Genomic DNA, 26,666 nt, shown 5'->3' on the forward strand with positions numbered 1-26,666 from the left:
ATAAAATATTAAAAGAAAATGTCTCATTAGATTGAAAGTCAACAATTGTCAGTTTTATATGTTAGTTTACATAACGTTTTACTAAACGTTTATTTACTGATTTTACCAAGAGAGTAGAAAGAGAAACAGGAACGTTCATCTATTCCTGTATGTACCCTGACTAGTGTTCGAACTGGCAACCTCTACCTTTGGAATGAAGCTCTACCAAATGACCTATCTGGCCAGGGCTATACTGACTTTCTACCTTGTACATAAATGCCATACTGACTTTCTACCTTTTAAATAAATGCCACACCCTTTTAAATAAATGTCACACCCATCTCTTAATTTTTGGTTATTTGGATTATATGTTTTTAGCAACATAATATTTTAAAGAGATACAAGCTTTGCCAACTATCAAGTAGAACACATACTATTTTTATAAAGCAACAGATTTGTAAATTTTAAAATGTATTTTATTAAATATTCTACTCAAAGAATAGTTACAAAAGCATTTAACAGCAAAAACAAGTATGCAAGTAGTAAAACCTGGTTAAAAAAAAAAAAGAAAAAACAAAAAACCAAACAGACCAAACAGTCCATATTATGTTTTGCTGCTTTATACATAGGAATGATTTATTTTACAAAGTGGTCAGTTTCAAGTTTAGCCTATAAAATCAAAAATACACTTCTTAATGTGCCTCAGAGCAGAGTGAACTTAACAATATGCTTTCACATTAAGCAGTACGATGAATCGTAAGAAACTAAACACAGTGATAACAGTTCAAAATAAAATTTACAGAACAGGCACTTTCAAGTCAGCTACTGGGTGTAACTCTCAGTTAAATGTTATTGTATCTCAATCCATCAAAGGTTATCAACGAATGAATAAAACGTTCCTCTGATGCAGAATCGCAAACATGTTTAGGTTCCAAACACTGTGTTCTGGTTGTAATACATGCAAGACAAACCCTAAATTAGAAGAATCTCAAAAGAAAAATGAAGGAAAACAAAAAGCAGCCAGGAATGACAGCATCTACAAGCACTCAAATAAGGCCTTAAGTGTTAAGTCAGTATTTTAAACTCCTTCATTCTCAGGTAAGGGATTAAGAGGCCAAGACAAAGATAGTCTGCAACGGTGATGATACTGGAGGTTGACAGTGTCAGCCTCACAAGAGTGCTCTACCAGACGAGGAGGAAGGGGAGGGTGGAGGAGAAGGAGAAGGGGGTGAAGGGAGAGGTTGAGGGGGTGGTGGCAGAAGGGGAGGAGGAGGAAAAAGCTGGGTAGAACTGGACCATCTGGATCCAGCCCGTGGGGAATCCAGGAGGGGGAAAAAATACCTGAAACAATGAAGACAGGAACAAAACACAAAAACAAAAACAAAAAAAAAAAGAAAAGAGAAAAGTAGTAAATATAAAAGGAACCAAAGAGGATAAAACACATGCTGGAAAAAATAAGCTTTAGTATATGCCAAAACTAACGGAGTATGACAGCAAAAATCAAGACCCTTATTCAAATTAAGTATAGAAACTTGAAAGAAAAAACTAAAAAGTTTTGAACTTAAAATGTTTTTAAAAATGATCAGCATGAATGTTACAAAACAACTTTATAATTTAAAACATTTTCTAGCTTCTCAGGAACACTTAATGGTATCCTATAAATTTACAATCTATTAAGCTTTTTTAAAATTTTAAGCAATGTTTCATTTGTAGTAGCAGCACACAGTTTTCCAATGCAAACATGATACTGAAAACCAATTCAAATATACTTTCTTTAAGTATGGCCAGCTATTGCAACATACTTTCAAAGAAATACAAACTTTGAATATTCTTATATTTTTCTGCAAAACCTTAGAATAGTTCAAAATTCTGATTAACTTAAAAGGGTTCAAAAAATATGTCCTATTGTTTTTATTCTGCAATTTTATAACTTAGCTATAATACTTAGGCATTTTAGCAAAAATTTATAGCTTTGTCGTCAAGGTCACAGTACTACAGGATATAGTGGAATTTCTGTGGAAGTGAATGTGCATGCATAATTTAAGAAAAACTTTAACTGTTTCCCTTATTTATTTATTCATTCATTTATTTAAATTTAGTGAGAGGAGGAGAGGCAGAGACAGACTCCCGCATGCGCCCAGACCACCTCAGAAGCCCACCAGGGAGTGATGCTCTGGCTCATCTGGGGCCCTTGCTCCGTCGCAACAGGAGCCACTTTTAGTGCCTGAGGCAGAGGCCATGGAGCCATCCTTAGTGCCCAGAGCCAACTCGCTGTAATGAAGCAGTGGCTGCAGGACGGGAGGAGAAGAGAGAGAAGCGAGAAGGGAACAGGTGGAGAAGCAGATGGGCACACTTCTCCTGTGTACCCTGACAGGGAATCGAACCTGGGACATTCACACGCCACATGATGGTATACAACTGAGCAAACTGGCCAGGGGAATTCTCTTATTTTGACTTAAAAGAAATTTACCATGGAATAACACCACAGAAATATACAAACACATATTAGAAACATTTATCCCTTTAGTGACTATTAATCAAAAACTTACAAAGGTGTTTTTATTTTACTACCAAATTATAAATGAAAAAATACCAAATGTTTAATTTGGCTACAAACTGTACTGTTTACTTTCACTTTACTACTACTTCTTCCCTTTTTTACTAATATTTTTAAAATATTAAAAAGAAATGACAGAGCTGTACTAAATATCATATATAAACCAATTCTATAAAAGCAAAATTATCACACAAAACAATCTTTATGAAAAGTATTTATTCAATCTTCAAATTAAAATTATAAAAATTCATCATTTTAGGTATTTTAGAAAACAAAAGAAATAAGGCTATATTCTCCAAATGGAATGGAGTAATACTTTCCCTCTTCCCAACTACTTGTAAGAATGGTAAAAAGAAATAAGGCTATATTCTCCAAATGGAATAGAGTGATACTTTCCCTCTTCCCAACTACTTGTAAGAATGGTAATATTCCTTTTCATTTTAAAGCCCATGCTAGTTTCATGAACATTTCAAAAAATTGTTTTGGAGATAATAATTCAACAAAAAGTCTCTCCATTTATATTTCAAAAGTTTTGAATAGTGTCAGTAAACTGGCTAATACAAAAAATAATAATAATATATACTGTATTTTTAAAAGCCTTTTGGATTGCGTTTAGTAGTAAGCAGGCTGCTGGTGGTGCATCTTGGGAGAGGTCAGATGGCACTGGGGAAGGGAAAAAGGAGCTCACTTTCCATTCCTGTGTGCATGCAACAAGCAGCAAAACAGCAAAGTTACTCCGGTTAGCTGGTACTCAGCTGTGCTTTCTGTTAAAGGACACAATACAAATGGAGAAGGGAAAATGCATCACAGATCTAACACACGTGGTTAACAACACAATACAATACAGATCAAAACTTCAAAGCTCTTTACAAAAGAAAATATGCAGTGCAGGCAAGGACCAAAACCTAGATCTTGCTTTTTAAAAAATTAACACTAGTATCGTTTGCTTAATGGAATCAATCATCTTTAAAATCTGGTATCTTCTATATTAACTTGAAATTGTCTTCATGCAAATACTTAAACCTCAAAATCAAATAACACAACTTTGTTATAAAAATATAACAATATAAAAATAGTTGAGAAAATTTAAAATACAATTCTCTTATTTAAGCTGACAACAGGATAACTACAGGACTGTTAGTTAAGGCTGTGTGCTTTGAGGTTTCCTAAATGTTCTAGATTATTCACAAAGGCATAGTAAAGTAATTTTACCATACAAATTCACATATTTAAAATTTGTAAATAAAAACAGTATGACTCTTTAGATCACATCAAACATTTTTTATTAAAAATCTAAAATGTGCCTGACCAGGCAGTGGCACAGTGGATAGAGCGTCAAACTGGGATGCGGAAGACCCAGGTTCGAGACCCCGAGGTCGCCAGCTTGAGCACAGGCTCATCTGGTTTGAGAAAAGCTCACCAGCTTGGACCCAAGGTTGCTGGCTCAAGCAAGAGGTTACTCAGACTGCTGAAGGCCCACGGTCAAGGCACATATGAGAAAGCAATCAATGAACAACTAAGGTGTTGCAACGAAAAACTGATGATTGATGCTTCTCATCTCTCTCCATTCCTGTCTGTCCCTAACTATCCCTCTCTCTGACACTCTCTCTCTGTCTCTGAAAAAAAAAAAAAAGAAAAGAAAAAGAAAAAGAAATGTAGCCATTCTGGTGGGTGTGTTACAAAAATTTCAGTTTGACCCAATTCAACAGCTACCCTGCCAGCACTACAAACACACCAGTAATCTAGGATTCAAGTCCTTGGTATTATCTCGTATTTCCTCTCTATCTAAATTTCAGAACATAATTCAGTTTGCATGGCTTCATGACCTACCTATAAACGTTATGCCTAAGTAAGACAAATACAAAGCTAACTGAGAATTTTTTTTTAGTGTCACAATTATGGGGTGAATTTCTTCATTCAGCCTTAAAATCCATGAAATAACACACCTTTAGTATGGCTATCAGAATGACTTCAAAAAGAAAATAATTTCTACTTTTCATAAAACAGCCTACCTGCCAGCAGATGATCCATTGAATGAATTTTGAAGACTTGGGATGTTTGAACCTAGGGAAGGATTTGAGTTTCCCTGCTGAGAACTCCCATTGACAGGGCTCCCATTACCTTTCAAAATACCAGTACACTTCCAATTGTCCATATAATTAGCTGAAAGAAAAATGATCAAATACATTAACATGACTAAAACTTATTATATTCAAGAGCATAAATCTATGTTCATGTCCTTAAATTACAACTAAAACAATAAGTGTCCAACATGATACATTTCTCTTAAATGTTAAGGACATTTTTAAATATAAAACATACTTTAATTTTAAGAATTATTTAATTTTTTCATTCTTAAAAGAATTACTAATTTAAAACATAAAGCTTTTTGTCTGACCAGGCAGTGGCACAGTGTATATAGCAACAGTCTGGGATGCAGAGGTCCCAGGTTTGAAACTTCAAGGTCACAGGCCTGAGCATGAACTCCCCAGCTTGAGCACCAGTTCCTACACATGACCCCAAGGTCTCTCTGGCACTAGAGACACTGAGCCCAAGGAAACCTGAATTAGGGAGCCTGCTGGGGTGGAGATGGGTGGTCTCACAAAAGCCCAGAGGCTGGAAAGGGCACCAATGCCTGTGAAATCAAAATTACACTGAAGAAAGGAAAGTCTGGCCTGACCAGGCAGTGGCACAGTGGATAGAGCGTCAGACTGGGATGTGGAGGACCCAGGTTCAAAATCCCGAGGTCACCAGCTTGAGCGTGGGCTCATCTGGTTTGAGCAAGGCTCACCAGCTTGAGCCCAAGGTTGCTGGCTCGAGCAAGGAGTCACTTAGTCTGCTATAGCCCCCCCATCAAAGCACATTTGAGAAATCAATCAATGGACAACTAAGGAACTGCAATGAGGAGTTGATGTTTCTCATCTCTCTCCTTTCCTGTCTGTCCCTATCTGTCCCTCTCTCTGACTCTCTCTGCCAAAAAAAAAAAGAAAAAAGAAAAAAGAAAGGGAAGTCTGGGTTGCTTCTACCACAGCCTAAAACTGACTTAGCCAAACTTCATTTTGGAAAACAATAACTGCTCAGGGTAAATGAACTACCCTATAATTTTGGATCGAAGGTATGGGAAACCACTGACTACTGGTGCACAAAACCAAGGACACCTCTGCCCAGTGGATTAACAACGAGCAAAAGTACAGACCACACTATAGCAACCACAGTGTCCACCAACCAGACAGTCTCTCTCAGCATGACATTTGTAAGAAACTTTTAGAATCAGTGGCTCCCAAATTCTTGAATTTGTAGGAGTTACAGAGAAGTGAGGGACATACCGGACTTTCTCCTGTTTATAGTTGGTTGGCTAAAGCAACTCTAGTAAATAAGAGATGATGCTAGTCCTACCCTGAGTTTGCACAAGTTATACACATACCAAACAGTACCTTGGAGATACTGCATATGCTGTTACAGGTTTTTTAGTTTTAAAAGTTGGTTTGTTCCACAATAGAAACTTAAAAATGAATTTTTTTTATAATTGAGAGGTGGGGAGGCAGAGCAACAGACTCCTGTATGTGCTCCACCCAGCAAGCCCCCTACCCAGCAACGCTCTGCCCATCTGGGGCCGTTGCTCCATTGCTATTTTAGCCATGGAGCCATCCTCAGCACCTGAGGCCAACTTGCGCTAACCCAAGGGTAGTCAACCTTTTTATACCTACCGCCCACTTTTGTATCTCTGTTAGTAGTAAAATTTTCTAACCGCCCAACGGTTCCACAGTAATGGTGATTTATAAAGTAGGGAAGTAACTTTACTTTATAAAATTTATAAAGCAGAGTTACAGCAAGTTCAAGCATATAATAATAATCACCAAGTACTTTATGTCAGATTTTCGCTGTTTAGCAGAATAAATCTTTATAAAACAACTTACTATAGTTAAATCTATCTTTTTATTATACTTTGGTTGGAACGCCCACTAGTGGGCGGTAGGGACCAGGTTAACTACCACTACTCTAACCAATCAAGCCATAGCTGCAAGAGAGGAAGAGAGGAAAACAGAGAGAAAGAGAGGAAGAGAGAGAAGGAAGAGGGGGAGGGGCAGAGAAGCAGATGGTGACTTCTCCTGTTACCCTGACCAGGAATCGAATCTGGGACATCCACATGTGGGGCCGATGCTCTACCACTGAGCCAACTGCCCAGGACTTAAAAATCAATTCAATTCATCATTAACTAGGAATTAGGAAAACTGATAAAGGTTAAAAATAACAAATTAATATTGGACCTAATTTATTTATTTTGTTTGTATTTTTCTGAAGCTGGAAATGGGGAGGCAGCCAGACAGACTCCCGCATGCGCCGGACCAGGATCCACCCGGCACGCCCACCAGGGAGTGATGCTCTGGCCATCTGGGGTGTCGCTCTGTCACGACCAGAGCCACTCTAGCGCCTGGGGCAGAGGCCAAGGAGCCATCCCCAGCGCCTGGGCCATCTTTTGCTCCAATGGAGCCTCGGCTGCGGGAGGGGAAGAGAGAGACAAAGAGAAAGGAGAGGGGGAGGGGTGGAGAAGCAGATGGGCGCCTCTCCTGTGTGCCCTGGCCAGGAATCGAACCCGGGACTTCCGCATGCCAGGCCGACGCTCTACCACTTAGCCAACCGGCCAGGGCTGTATTGGACCTAATTTAAAAGTAGCTGTGTGGCCTGACCTGTGGTGGCGCAGTGGATAAAGCGTCGACCTGGAAATGCTGAGGTCGCCAGTTCAAAACCCTGGGCTTGCCTGGTCAAGGCATATATGGGAGTTGATGCTTCCTGCTCCTCCCCCTTCTCTCTCTCTGTCTCTCTCTTCTCTCCCTCTCTCTCTCCTTTCTAAAATGAATAAATAAATAAAATAAATAAATAAATAAAATTAAAAAAAAAAAAAAAAAAGTAGCTGTGTGGCCCTGGCTGGTTGGCTCAGTGGTAGAGCGTCGGCCTGGCGTGCAGGGGACCAGGGTTCGATTCCTGGCCAGGGCATATAGAAGCGCCCATTTGCTTCTCCACCGCCCCCCTTCTTCCTTTCTGTCTCTCTCTTCCCCTCCCGCAGCCAAGGCTCCATTGGAGCAATGATGGCCCAGGCGCTGGGGATGGCTCCTTGGCCTCTGCCCCAGGCGCTAGAGTGGCTCTGGTTGCAGCAGAGCGACACCCCGGATGGGCAGAGCATCGCCCCCTGGTGGGCAGAGCTTGGCCCCTGGTGGGCGTGCCAGGTGGATCCCGGTCGGGCGCATGAGGGAGTCTGTCTGTCTCTCCCGTTTCCAGCTTCAGAAAAATACAAAAAAAAAAAAAAAAGTAGCTGTGCAAAGGTATTTTTCTTTAAAATATTTAGAGTTTACATTTCTAAGTAAAAATTCTAAAGCAGCAATATAAGACAGTAATTGTTCAGTGAAATCTTACCTTTCCATAATCTTACACAGCCATCATCACCTGATGATGCTAGCACTGTTCCTGTTATATTCCAACTCACTCGCCAAACCTGAGAGTTATGATTATCAAATTGAGCCACTATATGAATCTCAAATTTTGTTGGCCCACCAGAGGATGTAAGTTCTTTCCTGTTAACAAAAAAATTTTCCTGAGGAATTGAGATAAAGTTTTCACACACATACACACCACCTATCTAAACAAAAAGATATAAGTGGTCTTACCTAGTTACCATATCATTGTATAGTTATATACATATGTATACCCCCGACCCCCTTAGCTCATTGGAACTGTTGTCACATTTAATTGACTCCCAGTACCTGGTGTGACCCTACCACATGGAAGACAATGAGTGACTATTTCATGGAAGAAAGATAGAACAAAAGAGTATTTTATTCCCCCAAAGTAGAAGAATAAAATAGATAATATTTATTTATTTTAAAAGAAAAGTAATAAAAAGAGAAGAATAGAAAGAGGGAAGGAAGAAGGAAATGGAAAAGAAAAAAACGACTGAAACTCAAAATTCCAAAATTAAAGCTAAAAGATTATTCACCAGAATTTCTCAGTGCTAATTTCATTTTCCCTTGGACTGCCACCTCTCATTCATTCAAATATTTATAGAGGATCGATTTTACTCAGAGGATCTAATTCATGTTAGCAATCCGCCTGAATACAACATTAAGAAACTATATGGTCTACAGGAAAGTTCTGTACGTTTTTGGAATAAAACAAAATACAAATTTTTCTTACCGTCAATAAACTTTATTAAATAATATAATTGCCATTATTATTGATTTCTTGCCAGCTTGAGGGCAATATGTATATCCCATTTTTGAAAAATGTTTTATCTTTTGATGCGAAAAATTGAACCAGTGCTTGTTTGATATCTTCTTCATTTTTGAATTTTTTGCCCTTCAAAAAATTTTGTAAGGACAAAAACAAGTGATAGACAGAGGGTGCTAAGTCCGGGGAATATGGTGGATGTGACAGAATTTCCCAGCCTAGTTCTGCAATTTTTTGAGGAGTCCCCAAAGCAGCATATGGCCTGGCATTATCATGATGCAGTATGATGTTCTTCCTATTGAACATCGCCGGCCTCTTTTCTTGGACTGCTGTCTTTAAATTATCCAGTTGCTGACAATACTTCTCCGAATTGAGCTTTTCGTTTGGTTTTAAAAGCTCATAATGTATTGGTCCTCGAATGTCCCATCACATACACAACATTCTCTTATTCAGAGTCAAATTTGGTTTAGAGGTGGAAGGGCTAGATTTTCCGGGTTCACAATATGCCCTTTTCCTTATGATGTTTTCGTAGGTAATCCACTTTTCATCCCCAGTTATCATCTGGTTCAAGAAGGGCTTGACTGCCAGACCTGTGGTGGCACAGTGGATAAAGTGTTGACCTGGAAATGCTGAGGTCGCCAGTTCAAAACCCTGGGCTTGCCTGGTCAAGGCACATATGGGAGTTGATGCTTCCAGCTCCTCCCCCCCTTCTGTCTCTCCTCTGTCTCTCCCTCTCCTCCCTAAAATAAATTTTTTAAAAAAGTTTGTTTTTTTAAAAAAAAAGAAGGGCTTGATTTTGTTCCAAGCAAGCAGAGATGTGCATGTGACAACTTCATCATCCAAATTCTTCTGACTTAATTCATGTGGCACCCATCTTGAATATTTCCACACCAATCCTATCTTCCGAATATGGTCCGAAAGGGTTTGCTGAGCTGAATTAAGCCTTTCTGCGATCTCCGATGTTGTCAGGAAAGGATCTTGCTCCAACATGGTCTTAACAACTTCGTCATCGATGAAAGATGGTTGCCCAGAATGTGGTTTATCAGAAAGGTCGAAATCACCTGTTTCGAATTTTTCAAACCATCTTCTGCATGTCCTATCAGAAATTGTACCTTCACCAAATACTTTCAATAAATTTCTACATGCTTCTGTAGCATTTCTTCCATGTTGAAATTCATAAAAATTACAGTGGCGTAAATGAACTGTATCAGTAGCCATGGGTACACTATTGCTTCACACATAAGATTAACGTGAATCAACTTTTAGTTAATTTGCTACGTCAGTATGTATACATTAAGTGATAAAAAGAGGCACATATGTACCAAATAAACATGTGCTTACGTATCGAAACTCGTTGTGATAGAAACGAACAGAACTTTCCGGTAGAGCTGATATAAATCTCTTTACTCAATTCTCCATCCCCTCAAATCATATATTTACAGATCAAATGTTCATTAAAGAATCCATTCTTCAGGCCCTGGCCAGTTAGCTCAGTGGTAGAGCGTCGGCCTGGCGTGCGGGAATCCTGGGTTCGATTCCTGGCCAAGGCACACAGGAGAAGCACCCATTTGCTTCTCCACCCCTCCCCCTCTCCTTCCTCTCTGTCTCTCTCTTCCCCTCCCGCAGCCAAGGCTCCATTGGAGCAAAGTTGGCCCGGGAGCTGGGGGTGGCTCTGTGGCCTCTGCCTCAGGCACTAGAATGGCTCTGATTGCAGCACAGCGACACCCCAGATGGGCAGAGCATCGCCCCCTGGTGGGTGTGCCGGGTGGATCCCGGTCGGGCGCATGCGGGAGTCTGTCTGACTGCCTCCCCGTTTCCAACTTCAGAAAAATACAGAATCCATTCTTCAGATCATAGTTGCCTCTTTCCTCCACAAATGAAAATAATCAGGAATTAAGAATACTTTCAAATTAGTAATGTTTTGAAAACTTACCTCACAGGCTTTAATGTAAAAATTCTCACATCTTTTGTTGCTATGGCTAAAATGTGGTATGACCTTCCCAGGTTTGGAGCAAAAGCAATATCGTGGACAGGATCAGTAACTGTCATAAGGGTTTCAGCTTTTGCGTATTTCCTAACAAACAAACAATTTATATTAAAAATTCCAGAAATAAAAATTTTAAATATCCACATGTTGACATACCTCAATTTTTTTTATATTGCTTACAATGAAGTAATGGTTACCTCTGCAGTATATATGTAGTATGTATATCCAAGTCTTTAGCTGTGAGAACTGCGAATGTGACCTGTGGTGGCGCAGTGGATAAAGCGTCAACATGGAAACGCTGAGGTTGCCGCTTCAAAACCCTGGGCTTGCCTGGTCAAGGCACATGTGGGAGTTGATGCTTCCTGCTCCCCCCTCTCCCCTCTCTATAATGAATAAATAAAATCTTTAAACTCAAAAAAAAAAAAAAAAACCCATTAAAAAAGGATCTAGGGATGAGAACATCTCCTGGATCTAGGGTATGCCCTGAATCTAATGTTGAGTGTCCTTGTACAAGACAGAAAAATGGAAAAGAAGAGACACAGAGAAGACTGACATGTGATGAAAGAGGCAGAGACTGGAGTTAGCTGTCACACACCAAGGAACTCCTGCAGCCACCAGAAGCTTGAAGAGTCAGAAAGGAGTTTAGAAGAAGCACAGCCCTGGCCACACTTTGATTTCAGACTTCTGGCCTCCAGAAAGGTAAGAATAAATTTGTTTTAAACCAGCACTTTGTAGTGATTTGTTACTGCAGCTCCAGGAAACATATAACCTCCCAGGTTTTCTTCTGCTGACTTTTTAAGCTTAGCTTAAAACTGTAACAAATTTCGATTTATCAGCTATTATCTTTCTTTATTAAATACATTTTATTGATTTGAGAGAGGGGGAGGGGGGAAGGTTGGGGAGGAGCAGGAAGCATCAACTCGTAGTTGTTTCCTGTATGTGCCTTGACCAGGGCTTCAAACCCGCAACCTCAGTGTTACAGCTCGATGCTCCATCCACTGAGCCATTACAGGTCAGGCTATTAGTATCTTTTAAAAGAAAAGGATAATTGAATTTCCTAATATTTCAGTATAAATAAAAGAAGTAAAGCTGATCAACAATAGAAACTGAGTTTTTTAGTAGTGATAAAGGAAGTTATACCACTCCACTTCATCCTTACAAGTTCGCTTTTTATCTGCAGAGAAGTGTGCTAATTTAGTAGGCACTAGCCACACATGCCTAATGAAAATGAAAAAATTCAGTTTCCAGATGCACAGCCACATTTCAAGTTTGCATTGCCACACATGGCTAATGGCCACTGCATCAAATGTTAGATAGCAACCATTCCCACCCTCACAGCAAGTTCTACTGGACAGCACCACTAAAAAGAGAGCCTCTCTGAAAAAACCAAGAATCAAGAAAGGTAGAAGGCAGGTATAAGAGCCCCTTAAAACCCCTAAAAAGTAATAACATTCTGAATTGCCAAGCCTATAGGAATTATAATAGTTTTTCTCTTCTACTTCTGACCCCATGCAATATCTGACTACTGGACCTAAGAATTTTCTCTAGCACATCCAAGCCCAGCCAATCACCTGATGGTTGTTGCTCTTTTCTCCTGTAAGACTCTGAGTACACCTCTGACACAATTTTTTTTTTTAACAGAGAGAGAGAGAGAAAGAGAGAATGAGTCAGAGATGGATAGACAGGGACAGACAGACAGGAACGGAGATGAGAAGCATCAATCATTAGTTTTTAATTGCGCACTGCGACACCTTAGTTGTTCATTGATTGCTTTCTCATATGTGCCTTGACCGTGGGCCTTCAGCAGACCGAGTAACCCCTTGCTCGAGCCAGCGATCTTGGGTCCAAGCTGGTGAGCGTTTTTGCTCAAACCAGATGAGCCCGTGCTCAAGCTGGCGACCTCAGGGTCTCGAACCTTGGTCCTCTGCATCCCAGTCCAATGCTCTATCCACTGCGCCACCACCTGGTCAGGCCTCTGACACAATTTTTATGGTTCTCAGAGGTATTATAGATATCTCAACATGACCAAAATTAAAATTTTCTTCACATGCTGTTACATTCTACTCAAACCTGACCTATTTCCAGAATACCTTATCTCAAGAAATTGCTACTACCCATTGAACTATTAAACCAGACCTTGGAAATTATTTCCCCTTCTTCTTTACCTTTATCCAGTCAATTACCAGATCCTACTGATACCAACTCTTTAATTATTCTCAAAATGTCCACTTTTCTATGTCCCCATTACCATTACTCTATTTCAAAGCCACTATAATCTCCCACCTGGACTATAATAACAGTATCGTATCCCTAATCTACTCATGTTCCTTCCAAAATACTCTACACACCTATAGAAGAATTAAACTATCATTTGATCCTGTTATTCCCCAACTTAAAAATCTTTCAATGGCTTCATATGACCCTTAAGATAAAATCGAAACATTGAACATGAGGTCTGGAGGATATAAGCTTTACATATTTCTTATCACACTTTTTTGCCTATGTTCCAACCATAGTAAAAAATATTTTGGCTCTCTTGTTCATGGACCTTATCACATGCAGTTTTCTCCACCTAGAATGTGTTGCCCTCTTTGGCTAAATCTTCATCCTATAGGTTTGCTTTAGGGTGAACCTTCCTTGCCTCCTCCCCCTGGTAATAAACTCTTAACATCCTGATTATCCTAGTTTATAAAATTCAACACTATTTTTTATCATTTTTGTTTGTTTTCCCTGCAAGTGGGTTCAGACTGAGAAATCAATTACCTTGTCCTCCATATTATTCAATTTTATATTATCATTGTCTATCACAGAACATGAAATATAAGAAATCAGTAAATAAGTAACACACAATTCAGTTAATAAATAAATAACATTTAAAAGATTAAATGCAATTTGGAACAATACTTAAACCAAGCAGTACTGACCTGGTGTTTTCATTATATTCAAAAATCTGAACTTTGGCCATTGCATTTGGACTGCTGTCATCACTTCCTACAGCTATCATGGGGGAATGAGCACGAGAGCTAGAAATAGAAAGTAAAAATACTTCATGAGATTAAATTATTATATTTAATTCAGAGAATTAAAAAACTGGCATCAAGCAGTTCTACAACCTACAAGTCAGCAAGACTGTGATTAAATCCCTGCCATACATTGAACACAGCAACACCTGGGAAGTGTGTGTGTCCTTGAGAATGCTTGGCATGGGGACTGAGGATATCATCCTGTTGCACTGTCATTACCATATTTTATTACAGCTGAGAAAGAAAATACTGTATTTCCCCATGTATAAGACATACCATTTTCCCAAAAAATTTGGGGTCTAAAAACTGGATGCATCTTGCCTGACCAGGTGGTGGCGCAGTGGATAGAGCGTCGGACTGGAATGAGGAAGGACCCAGGTTCGAGACCCCAAGGTCGCCAGCTTGAGCGCGGGCTCATCTGGCTTGAGCAAAGAGCTCACCAGCTTGGACCCAAGGTCGCTGGCTCCAGCAGGGGGTTACTCGTTCTGCTGAAGGCCCACGGTCAAGGCACATGAGAGAAAGCAATCAATGAACAACTAAGAAGTCGCAACGAGAAACTGATGATTGATGCTTCTCATCTCTCTCCGTTCCTGTCTGTCTGTCCCTGTCTATCTCTGCCTCTGTAAAAAAAAAACAAAAAAAACTGGATGCATCTTATACAGTGGTTGTAGTTTTTTTACTTGCATTTCCTGCTTTTTCGCGCTTGTTTTTGCACTCGTTGTTGAAGACAGTGATTTGTCATCAGACACATATGAGGACAAGCTAATGGATGGGAGTTTTGACAGTGATGAGGAGTTGTATGAATTTTATGATAAATAAAACTTGAGTTCAATAGCTTTATATAATTTTTTTTTCAAATTTCGGGCCCCAAAATTATCAATAATTTGCGTCATATATATGGGAGCATCTTATACATGGGGAAATATGGTAGCTCTTTTCCCAAAAGAAAAGGTTTCAAGCAGTCAACAGATTTAAAAAACAAAAACTAAAACACAAGGTCTTCAAAATTTTCCTCCTGAAAAATCAGGTCATGAACTATGGAATGAAAAAACCCTATGGTGACCAAATTCACAACAAAAATATTTTAAGTACTTCGTGCATAAAGAAGACCCTCAGGAAGGCATGCTTCCCATATATCATTCTCTTCTCTAGACTCATTTTAAAGGGGGAAAAAAATAAGCAAAGAGAGAATGAACACTTCTGAACTCTAGGCTAAAGGATTTATTTCTATTTAATTAAATATCTAATTACCTAGACATTGATTTCCTTTGCCTCCCTCATCAAGATTAAGTAATATCTCTATAAACATGACACCCTGTTTAACCTTTGAGCGTGGTATTGTGATCGCCAACTCATAAAGCTGAAAACAAATGTGGTAATGGAAAGAAAAAGGTTTAGTTCTTTATTATTAAAATCTCCTGATAACGGATCAAGTCACCTAATATAAGAAAAATACCAGGTAAACTGCAAGTTCTATAGTAGTAAAATTACAAGTTATTTATAATAATTCTTGACCACTCAAAAAGATGTAAATTCTAAAGTAATTTTTATATCTCACACTCTCTTTTTAAATGTTCTACAAATATAACTTTTTCTTTTTAACAATGTTAAATATTTGAGCAAACGCCAAAAGTACATTTACAATAACATATTCTTACATTACTAAAAATATATTTTAAAGTATTTTTAAATCAAATTATAAAACACTTGGAAAACAAATGAATTGGGGTTCCCCTCATTTGTACATCCAGAAATATTATGTTCACATCTAGACTGTGAGAAGAAGTGAGAAGACTCAAGAAGTGAGAAGAACCACCCAGCTCTCTGTATATAGTAAAGGAGTCGACAGCCCCTTCTCCCCCTCTTAAGGTTCCATGGAAATGATGAAAGAGTAACACTACAACAGTGCTAGAAATCAGAGTATGCCATCAGAAATCAAGAAATCTGAAAGCACTCTAAGACAGAAAGCAGGAGGTGAGACAGAAAATGCAAAGGGGAAGAGTCCATGCCACTATCAGTAAGGAGGAAATTCCAGAAGCTCCAATCTTCAACAAATACAAAGGACAGGAATGGGTTATGGGGCAATCAGGAAGTGATTCATTTACAGAACTGTAATCAGAAGAACCCTAAGGCTGGCAGCTAAGTCTGCTCCAGGCTAAAGTATGAGCAGGGATCCTAGAGAGATGATTTGGAACATAAACTTGAAATATAGTAGCAGTACTCCATATCTGGCAGGGAGGGGAACAAGAAGGAACAAAATACATTCAAGTGCTGCATCCCCCATGTCAAGGTGTCCTGACTTTGGCATTTTGGCACTCCCTACAAAGAAATCCTGTTAACCCGACTCCACCTACTTACATGAAACTCAGCCCAAGCTCTAGGTAAGAAAGTGAGCTATTAAGAAAACAGATCACCTAACAGAAGAAAGATACAAATACCAGTTTTCTTACTAGCCATAACACTCTCTTATTATAAACACAATAGATAAGCAAAAACAAACACATACTTAAGGAAAACAAGGCTCATGAAAGATTAAGACCAAGGTATACAGGTGTTTAAGAAAATAAACACAGATCCTCATCATTTGCAGATTCTTTCTCTTCTTTTCTAAGTTAGAGGAGGGGAGATAGACCAACTCCCACGTGCGCCCGGAACTGTATACACCCAGCAACTCCATCATAAACTGATGCTCTAATCCAGTGGTCCCCAACCTTTTTTGGGCCACGGACTGGTTTAATATCAGAGAATATTTTCACAGACCGGCCTTTAGGGTGGGACGGATAAATGCACAAAATAAAATTACACAACCGGAGTAAAAACTGTGGTATTTTTAAATATAATTGTCAAACTTACGAGACAAGCATCAGGAGTGAGTATTAGACGGATGTAACAGAGGGAATCTGGTCATTTTTAAAAAATAAAACATTGTTCAGACTTACCCGTCTGCGGCCCTGGGATTGGGGACCACTGCTCTAATCAACTGACCAATTTTTAGCACCAAAACTGACAGGCTGGGACCAACTGAGCTATCCTCAGAGCTTGGGACAATGTTCGAACCAATTGAGCCACTGGCTGTGGGAGGGGAAGAGGGAAAGAATGGGGAAAGGAAGGGGGAGAGAAGCAGTTGGTCACTTCTCTGTGTGTCCTGACTGAGATTCAAACCCGGGACATCCATATGCCAGGCCAACGCTCTATCCACTAAGCAAACCAGCCAGGACTGCAGATTCTATATTTGTAAATCAACATACTTGCTAAAATTTAATTGTAACTCCCAAATCCAATACTTGGGGCCTTCACAGTTATTCACAAACATGACTGAAGTTGCTCTGCAAATTCAACAACCACGATCCACGCGGCAATAGTATAAAGTGGGGCTCTGCCTGCTTGTTTCAGCTCTCATACTGAAAACAAGTCTCTCTTTTGCATTCTACGTACCACCACGCTTTCTCCATTTTTGTGCTTTGTGTTGATGAAAGAGTAATCAGAGAAAAAGACTTAACAATTAAAAATGATTGTCAAAATAATCAATAGATGATATAAAATGGGTGCCTTAAGCCTGACCAGTGGTGGTGCAGTGAATAGAGCATCAAACTGGGACAGTGAGGTCACAGGTTCAAAAACCCAAGGGTGCTGGTTTGAATGCAGGCTCACTAGCTTGAACGTAGGATCATCAACAGCAGGGGTCCCCAAACTTTTTACACAGGGGGCCAGTTCACTGTCCCTCAGACCATTGGAGGGCCACCACATACAGTGCTCCTCTCACTGACCACCAATGAAAGAGGTGCCCCTTCCAGAAGTGCGGCAGGGGCTGGATAAATGGCCTCAGGGGGCCGCATGCTGCCCACGGGCTCTAGTTGGGGGACACCTGATCAACAGGATCCCACGGTCGCTGGTGTGAACCCAATGTTATTGGCGTGAGCCCAAGGTTGCTGGCTTGAGCAAGGGATCGCTGGCTTGGCTGGAACCCACTGCGCCTCATCAAGGCGCATATGAAAAGCAATCAATGAACAACTAAAGGGACGCAACTATGAGGTGGTGTTTCTCATTTCTCTTCCTTCCTGTCTCTGTCTCTCTCTCTCTCTCTCAAAAAAGAAAAAAATAAATAAAATGAGTGCCTGGAGAACAAGCTGGAGATCTGGAAGATAGAGCGGTAAAGCATTAAATAATTTTAAAGAGATATAGAGTGAATCCAGGAATAATCAATGAGTTCCAGAAAGAAAAGACAATAAAAGAGAATAAGTTGTACAACAATCATAAAATATCCTAAATTTGCCTGACCTGTGGTGGCGCAGTGGATAAAGTGTCGACCTGGAAATGCTGAGGTCGCCGGTTCGAAACCCTGGGCTTGCCTGGTCAAGGCACATATGGGAGTTGATGCTTCCAGCTCCTCCCCCCTTCTCTCTCTCTGTCTCTCCTCTCTCTCTCTCTCTCTCTGTCTCTCCCTCTCCTCTCTAAAAAAAATGAATAAATAAAATTTTGAAAATATCCTCAATTTGAGACAAGACCTTTATTTTGAAAGGGACCAATAAACATCAGCAGGATACATAAAAAAAGACCAACACCCAATAGTATATGTCTTTATTTACTTTGATATATCCTTTTCTAGGGGTGGGGGAATTGGGGAGATGGCATGTATATATAAAATAAGAGTAGCTCTGAGTTATTATAGCTAGGTAATAGACATGTGAGGATCTGTCTACTGTACATCTATTAATTACTTTGCAATACATGTCTGAAATTTCCTTTAATAAAACTATATTTTAAAAGAAAAAATATCTAGGAGTTTCCAGGTTATATTTTAGAATTCTACTATCTCAAACTATATATATACAAAGCAAGTCCAGGAGATTTAATGACCTAAACGTGAAAAGCAAAATCAACAACTTTTCAGAATACACTTGACAACCTTAAGATGAGAAAGAATTTCTAGAAAAAAAAAGAAAGAAAAAAAGGGCACTATGAAAATAAAGGAACAACTTTGGCTACATTAAAATTCACAACTTTGCCTGACCAGGCGGTGGCGCAGTGGATAGAGCGTCGGACTGGGATGCAGAGGACCCAGGTTCGAGACCCCGAGGTCGCCAGCTTCAGTGCGAGCTCATCTGGTTTGAGCAAAAGCCTACCAGCTTGAACCAAAGGTCACTGGGTCCAACAAGGGGTTACTCAGTCTGCTGAAGGCCCGTGGTCAAGGCACATATGAGAAAGCAATCAATGAACAACTAAGGTGTTGCAAAACGCAATGGAAAACTAATGATTGATGCTTCTCATCTCTCTCCGTTCCTGTCTGTCTGTCCCTGTCTATCCCTCTCTCTGACTCACTCTCTCTCTGTAAAATAAATAAATAAGAATTTTAAAATTCACAACTTTCTGTTTGACTATCAAGTCATCAGAGTCAAAATGGCAAACCACAAACTAGGAAAATAAACTTTCAACAGAGCTCAAATATGACAAAATATTCCAGAAAAAGAGGCTACCTAAAAAAAAGAACCAGCATCAGACTGACCTCAGACCTCTCATTACCAACAGTAAGGGTTAAGAACAATATGTTTGAAATTCTTTTTTTTTTTAATTTAATTTAATTATTTTTTTACAGAGACAGAGAGTCAGAGAGAGGAATAGATGGGGACAGACAGACAGGAACGGAGAGAGATGAGAAGCATCAATCATCAGTTTTTCGTTATGACATCTTAGTTGTTCATTGATTGCTTCCTCATATGTGCCTTGATCGTGGGCCTTCAGCAGACCAAGTAACCCCTTGCTCGAGCCAGTGACCTTGGGTCCAAGCTGGTGAGCTTTTGCTCAAACCAGATGAGCCCGCGCGCAAGCTGGTGACCTCAGGGTCTCAAACCTGGGTCCTCCGCATCCCAGTCCAACGCTCTATCCACTGCGCCACCGCCTGGTCAGGCACGTGTGAAATTCTTACAGTGAACTTAGAACTCTAAAACTAGCCAAATTATAATTAAGAATGGGGTAAATTTATGACATTTCCAGGTATGCAACATTCAAAGTTTGCCATCCATCCCACGTGTAAAATAAAACTGCTTTAGGAGGTATGTCACCAAAACGAAAACAATCTGAAGTCAAGAGGTGATATGAAAATTATGACAGCCAAGTATAACCCAAAAGGAAAGAAACCAAGAAACAAAGAAAGCATCAATCATAAATTAACACCAGATTATTGTATGTGAACAGTTTTCATGAAATAGATTACATTTACACCAATAATGAATATTGACATAATCTAATACTGCCAATTTGGTTGCTCCTCAATTTTCAGAATCAACTTGTCAAAAGACAAAACACAAAGGTATTAATGACAAAATGTAAATATAAATATTGTAAATCTTGCAAGTATACAAGCAATGCAACAAACTTAGGAAATAGAGGGGTAAATGTGAGGTAGAAGCAAAATAAGCTAATTTCTTTTAAAAAGGCTAAGCCAAGGCCCTGGCCGGTTGGCTCAGTGGTAGAGCGTCGGCCTGGCGTGCGGGGGACCCGGGTTCGATTCCCGGCCAGGGCACATAGGAGAAGCGCCCATTTGCTTCTCCACCCCCACCCCCTCCTTCCTCTCTGTCTCTCTCTTCCCCTCCCGCAGCCGAGGCTCCATTGGAGCAAAGATGGCCCGGGCGCTAGGGATGGTTCCTTGGCCTCTGCCCCAGGCGCTAGAGTGCCTCTGGTCGTGACAGAGCGACCCCCCCGGAAGGGCAGAGCATCACCCCCTGGTGGGCGTGCTGGGTGGATCCCGGTCGGGCGCATGCGGGAGTCTGTCTGACTGTCTCTCCCCGTTTCCAGCTTCAGAAAAATACAAAAAAAAAAAAAAAAAAAGTTAAGTCAATATTTAGTCTAAAAAATGACAAATCACTAAAGAAATACATGTATCATTTGAAATTACAATGATTACCAACATAATTAAAGTATCAAGAGTTGCACAAATATCTAGTGACAAATCAGGAAGTGAAAAGCTATATTCAGCTACTACACAGTGAGTATAGAGACATAGCAAGAGCCAGAGGTGTAAGTGAAACATTTAAAAACAGAATAGTTATTACCAGAATTAAAATCTAAAAACAAAACAGTATTTTGGGGTAGGGGTGGGGGAACTTTTACTTTTCACTTTGTACTCTTCTAGATTACTTACATTTTTTTCTTTACCAAATGATTCACTAGTGCTTTAATTTCTACAAATAGTTTAATAAAAAGCAGTTATGGTATTGTCTCAGAGTCACACTCTGTATAGTACTAGTAAAGGATTAATGTGGGACTAACTAGATTTATACTAATATACCAAAAAATGCCCACAAGGTTATCTGTAAGTGAAACAGGAAAGCTGGAAGGAAACATGCGTCTATAAATGTCTCTGTGTTTTGTGTCCACCTGTGCATGACAGTATATATCTGTGTACATTTGCATCCATTTGTGTATTTATATATGCATTAAACAGTTATCTGTACATTCATGAAAAAGGCCCAGAAGGTAAACACCAAAATATTTTAAATGGCTGGCTTCTTCTGTGAAGTGGAAATAGGGGGACAAGAGACAGGGTGGAGAAGGGAGAATTTTTACTCTACATAATACAAATTTTTAAACATGATAAACATGACTATTTCTTGAAAAGTATATATTGTTAAGAAAATAAACCATCAGATGCTTAGCTTAAAAATTACCAATTAGTTTTACAAGGATTGTATTATCAGAAGTTTGTTGTATAAGCTTACCTTGAAGGGTTCCAAGAGATACAACTACAGCTTAGCTTACAGGAGATCTCATGCTGCAGAGACCACTGACTGAGATTCATGACATCTGGTGCCTCATATATTCTTACTACACCATCTGCTGAACAGGTTGCTAACATAAGACCCATATGCTTCGGAGCAAATTTCACATCAGTGACAGATGTTCTGCTATCTACTAGTGTTGTCCTCTTAACCTGAAAAAAAAAAATTAACAGTTTAAATTATGTGGCCCAGCCTGGCCAGTGGTGGGACAGTGGATAAAGCATCAACCTGGAATGCTGAGGTCACCAGTTCAAAACCCCAGGCTTCCCTGATCAAGGCACATATGGGAATTGATGCTTCCTGCTCCTCCCCACTTTTCTCTTTCTCTCTCTAAAAATGAATAAATAAAATCTAAAACATAAATCATGTGGCCTTGCTGCTTGGCTCAGTGGATAGAGCACTGGCCTGGCATGCAAACTCCAAAGTTCGATCCCCGAGGTCAGGGCACACATGAGAAGCAACCATCTATCTGATTCTCTTGCCTTCCCTCTACCCCTTCTCTCCCTCTTCTCCCTCAGCCAGTGGCTCGATTGCTCCAAGCACTGGCCTCAGACAGGGGTTGCCGGGTTGATCGCAGTTGTGGTGCATGCAAGAGTCTGTCTCTCTAATGCCCTTCCTCTCACTTAAAAAAAGTTAGCCCTGGCCGGTTGGCTCAGTGGTAGAGCGTCGGCCTAGCGTGCGGAGGACCCGGGTTCGATTACCGGCCAGGGCACACAGGAGATGCGCCCATTTGCTTCTCCACCCCTCCGCCGCGCTTCCCTCTCTGTCTCTCTCTTCCCCTCCTGCTGCCAAGGCTCCATTGGAGCAAAGATGGCCCGGGCGCTGGGGATGGCTCTGTGGCCTCTGACCCAGGCGCTAGAGTGGCTCTGGTCACAACATGGCGACGCCCAGGATGGACAGATTATCGCCCCCTGGTGGGCAGAGCTTCGCCCCTGGTGGGTGTGCCGGGTGGATCCCGGTGGGGCGCATGCGGGAGTCTGTCTGACTGTCTCTCCCCATTTCCAGCTTCAGAAAAAATGGAAAAAAAAAAAAAAAAAAAAAAAAGTTAGGTATAGGCCCTGGCCGGTTGGCTCAGCGGTAGAGCGTCGGCCTAGCGTGCGGAGGACCCGGGTTCGATTCCCGGCCAGGGCACACAGGAGAAAGCGCCCATTTGCTTCTCCACCCCTCCGCCGCGCCTTCCTCTCTGTCTCTCTCTTCCCCTCCCGCAGCCAAGGCTCCATTGGAGCAAAGATGGCCCAGGCGCTGGGGATGGCTCTGTGGCCTCTGCCTCAGGCGCTAGAGTGGCTCTGGTCGCAACATGGCGATGCCCAGGATGGGCAGAGCATCGCCCCCTGATGGGCAGAGCGTCGCCCCATGGTGAGCGTGCCGGGTGGATCCCGGTCGGGCACATGCGGTCTGTCTGACTGTCTTTCCCTGTTTCCAGCTTCAGAAAAATGAAAAAAAAAAAAAAAAAAAAGTTAGGTATAGAATAGTATTCCCGGCCTGGCCTGTGGTAGTGCAGTAGGATAAAATGTCGACCTGGAACACTGAGGTTGCCGGTTCGAAACCCCGGGCTTGCCTGGTCAAGGCACATATGGGAATTGATGCTTCCTGCTCCTCCCTCACCCCTTCTCTCTCCTTTCTCTCTCTCTCTCTCTCTCTCTCAAATAAATAAATAAAATCTTAAAAAAGAAAAAAAAGTATTCCTCTCTCATCTGTAGTTTCACTTTCTGTGGTTTCAGTTCCTAGTGGTCAACCAGAGTCCAAAAATATTAAAGGGAAAATTCCAGAAATAAACAATTCATAAATTTTAAATTGGGCAGTATTTTCAGTAGCAGAATAAAATCTCTCACCGTCCAGCACAGGACATGACTCATTTCTTTCAATGAGGTATTTGGAGAGACCATATTCACATTAACTATTATTACAGTATATTGTTATAACTGTCCTGCTCACAAAAATTAGGGGATCAGGGAACATGCAGATACTCCAGTACTTTCAGCCTTTTGTATAGTGCATTTTCACCAATGAAATAAAAGTTGGGTTTGCATCTCATTTGCATAACAGAACTTTCTTTGACTTGTTTGCTTTTCTGATGTTCTTATTTAATAAAAAGTCAAATGCTTCTTTTTTTATCACTTCATATTCATTTTGAAATATCTCCTAATTTTTGTGAGCAGTGTATTTTATTATTGTTGTTGTTAATCTCTTCTTTAGCTTAATTTATATGTTAAACTTTATCATAAGTTTATATGTATAGAAAAAATAGTATACACTGGGTTTGGTACTATCAGGCATTCATTCACTGAGGGTCTTGGAATGTTATATTCCGCAGTTGAAGGTAGACCACTGTACAAAAGAAAAGGATGATACAATGGAAAGAATACAGGCTCTAAGATTACATAGATGGCCCTGGCCGGTTGGCTCAGCGGTAGAGCGTCGGCCTGGAGTGCGGGGGACCCGAGTTTGATTCCCGGCCAGGGCACATAGGAGGAGCGCCCACCCCCTCCTTCCTCTCTGTCTCTCTCTTCCCCTCCTCCAGCCAAGGCTCCATTGGAGCAAAGATGGCCCGGGCACTGGGGATGGCTCCTTGGCCTCTGCCCCAGGCGCTAGAGTGGCTCTGGTCGCGGCAGAGCGACGCCCCGGAGGGGCAGAGCATCGCCCCCTGGTGGGCAGAGCATCGCCCCTGGTGGGTATGCCAGGTGGATCCCGGTCGGGCGCATGCGGGAGTCTATCTCTCCCTGTTTCCAGCTTCAGAAAAATGAAGAAATAGAAAAAAAAAAAAAAAAGATTACATAGAACTGCTCTGCCACTTACTAAAATATACTACCTTGAATAAGTTATTAAAAATCTACCTGGGCCTCAATTTCCTCCAAAGTAGTTGACAAAATACCACATACACAGCTGGCAATCAGTTACAAATAAGTGACCTATAATTAATTTCTCCATTTGTGGCAGAAGAAAGTTGGCCTTAGAAGGTCTATTAAATTATGTTAAGTATTCTCTCTAAAGTGAATTGGTCACTAACCCAGAAAATGTTAGAATTTTCATATAGGTAGTTTTGTCATGCACAGTATGCTACTAGCAGTAAATTAAATAAATTAAGATTCTTTAACAGTAAAATGGAAGGCATGCAACTTCCTTCCTCAAGCATGAATGTCAGTTACCCTACTTGGACCAGCACTATTAACTTTTAAGAGAAAGCATTTAGTAGAGACAAAGCTGGTTTTGTGAGACTACAGAATCCCACAGTAGCATTTATAAGTTATTTTCTGGCATCTACATAAGATTATTTTTGACAGAAAACATTAATAAAATTTAGAAACCAACAGTTTACTATCTATGGTTATCAAAATACATCTTAAGGACTGTCAATATTAAAAGAATATTACATAAACTGCAAAGAGAGCATCTTTGCAAACTTCTGTCTACAAACACCACTGAACAATACCAACACAAATGCTAAAATATTGTTTATTATTAATTTTTAAAAAAAATAATTAATTTAACTAAATATAAATAAATGTTTAAGTTAAAATAAAAATCCTTTATATGCCACCACTCCTAAACTCAACCTATAGTATACTAACTGATCATCTCATACTGGTTGCTAGAAAAATTACTTCTATAAATCTTCCTCTCTTAAGCAATCGTTTGCCTTAGAGAGGCCTTAGTACAAAAGCAATGAGACCAACCCCTTCCATCACAAAAAAGAATTGTAAAACAGTATGAATAGCATGCAAGCTACAAACCTACAGTAATTAAAACAGTATGGTACTGGCATAAGGAGAGACAATACAGACCAGGGGGAGCCAACCTTTTTATACCTACCGCCCACTTTTGTATCTCTGTTAGTAGTAATATTTTCTAACCGTTCACCAGTTACACAGTAATGGTGATTTATAAAGTAGGGAAGTAACTTTACTTTATAATATTTATAAAGCAGAGTTACAGCAAGTTAAAGTATATAATAATAATTACTTAGCCCTGGCTGGTTGGCTCAGCGGTAGAGCGTCGGCCTAGCGTGCGGAGGACCCGGGTTCGATTCCCGGCCAGGGCACACAGGAGAAGCGCCCATTGGCTTCTCCACCCCTCCGCCGCGCCTTCCTCTCTGTCTCTCTCTTCCCCTCCTGCAGCCAAGGCTCCATTGGAGCAAAGATGGCCCGGGCGCTGGGGATGGCTCTGTGGCCTCTGCCTCAGGCGCTAGAGTGGCTCTGGTCGCAACATGGCGACGCCCAGGATGGGCAGAGCATCGCCCCCTGGTGGGCAGAGCGTCGCCCCATGGTGGGCATGCCAGGTGGATCCCGGTCGGGCACATGCGGGAGTCTGACTGTCTTTCCCTGTTTCCAGCTTCGGAAAAATGCAAAAAAAAAAAAAATAATAATAATAATAATAATAATTACTTACCAAGTACTTTATGTCGGATTTTCGCTAAGTTTGGTAGAATAAATCTTTATAAAACAACTTACTATAGTTAAATCTATCTTTTTATTTATATGTATACTTTGGTTGCTCCACTACCACCCACCATGAAAGCTGGAATGCCCACTAGTGGGCAGTAGGGACCAGGTTGACTACCACTGATATAGACCAAGGGAATAGAGTCCCGAAATAAATCCTTCATATACAGTCTAGTGATTTTCAATGAGGGTTCCAAGATTGTTCAATAGGGAAAGGATAGTCTTTTCAATAAAAGGTGTTAAGAAGGTCCTGGTCGGTTTGCTTAGTGGTAGAGCATTAGCCTGGTATGTAAATGTTCCAGGTTCAAGTCCCGGTCAGTGCACACAGAAGAAACAACCATCTGCTTCTCTACCCCCCTCCCTTCTCTTTCTCATGACATGTAAAATGCCCCTCCCTTAGCCCTGGTTCAAGAACATCAGTCCCCGGCCCTGAGGATGGCTCTGTGGAACCAATAGCTCCATAGCTCCATGGAGCCTTTGTCTCAGATGCTAAAAATAGCTCACTTGCAAGCATGGCCCCAGACAGGAATTGCCAGGTGGACCCTGGTCAGTGCATATGAGGGAGTCTATCTATTTCCCCTCTCAATTAGAAAAAGAAAAAAAGGTGTTGATAAAACGTTATCAAATGCAAAAGAATAATTGAACCCTTACTCAAAAATCAACTCAAAAGGAATCAAAGATCTA

General features: G+C 40.6%; 1 protein-coding gene across 2 annotated transcripts in view; it reads right to left on the bottom strand.

The window, feature by feature from the left end:
* Window positions 1–466: 466 nt before the first annotated feature.
* The window catches only part of SEH1L (SEH1 like nucleoporin), a 35,229-nt gene continuing 9,029 nt past the window's right edge, over window positions 467–26,666 (bottom strand). Inside the window, exons 4-10 of one of the 2 annotated variants that reach the window (XM_066246806.1) lie at window positions 21,484–21,695; window positions 13,670–13,768; window positions 10,692–10,832; window positions 7,949–8,106; window positions 4,549–4,699; window positions 1,243–1,320; window positions 467–1,187 (exon numbers count right to left, since the gene is read on the bottom strand). In XM_066246806.1, coding sequence (XP_066102903.1) covers window positions 1,058–1,187; window positions 1,243–1,320; window positions 4,549–4,699; window positions 7,949–8,106; window positions 10,692–10,832; window positions 13,670–13,768; window positions 21,484–21,695 — 969 coding nt within the window. In that variant the 3' untranslated portion in view covers window positions 467–1,057. Of the gene's footprint in view, window positions 1,188–1,242; window positions 1,321–1,942; window positions 3,301–4,548; window positions 4,700–7,948; window positions 8,107–10,691; window positions 10,833–13,669; window positions 13,769–21,483; window positions 21,696–26,666 lie in introns of those variants that run through there. The other variant, XM_066246804.1, reaches the window with a different exon arrangement.

The sequence above is a fragment of the Saccopteryx bilineata genome, chromosome 11, assembly GCF_036850765.1.
Source record: "Saccopteryx bilineata isolate mSacBil1 chromosome 11, mSacBil1_pri_phased_curated, whole genome shotgun sequence".
Taxonomy (NCBI): Eukaryota; Metazoa; Chordata; class Mammalia; order Chiroptera; family Emballonuridae; genus Saccopteryx; species Saccopteryx bilineata.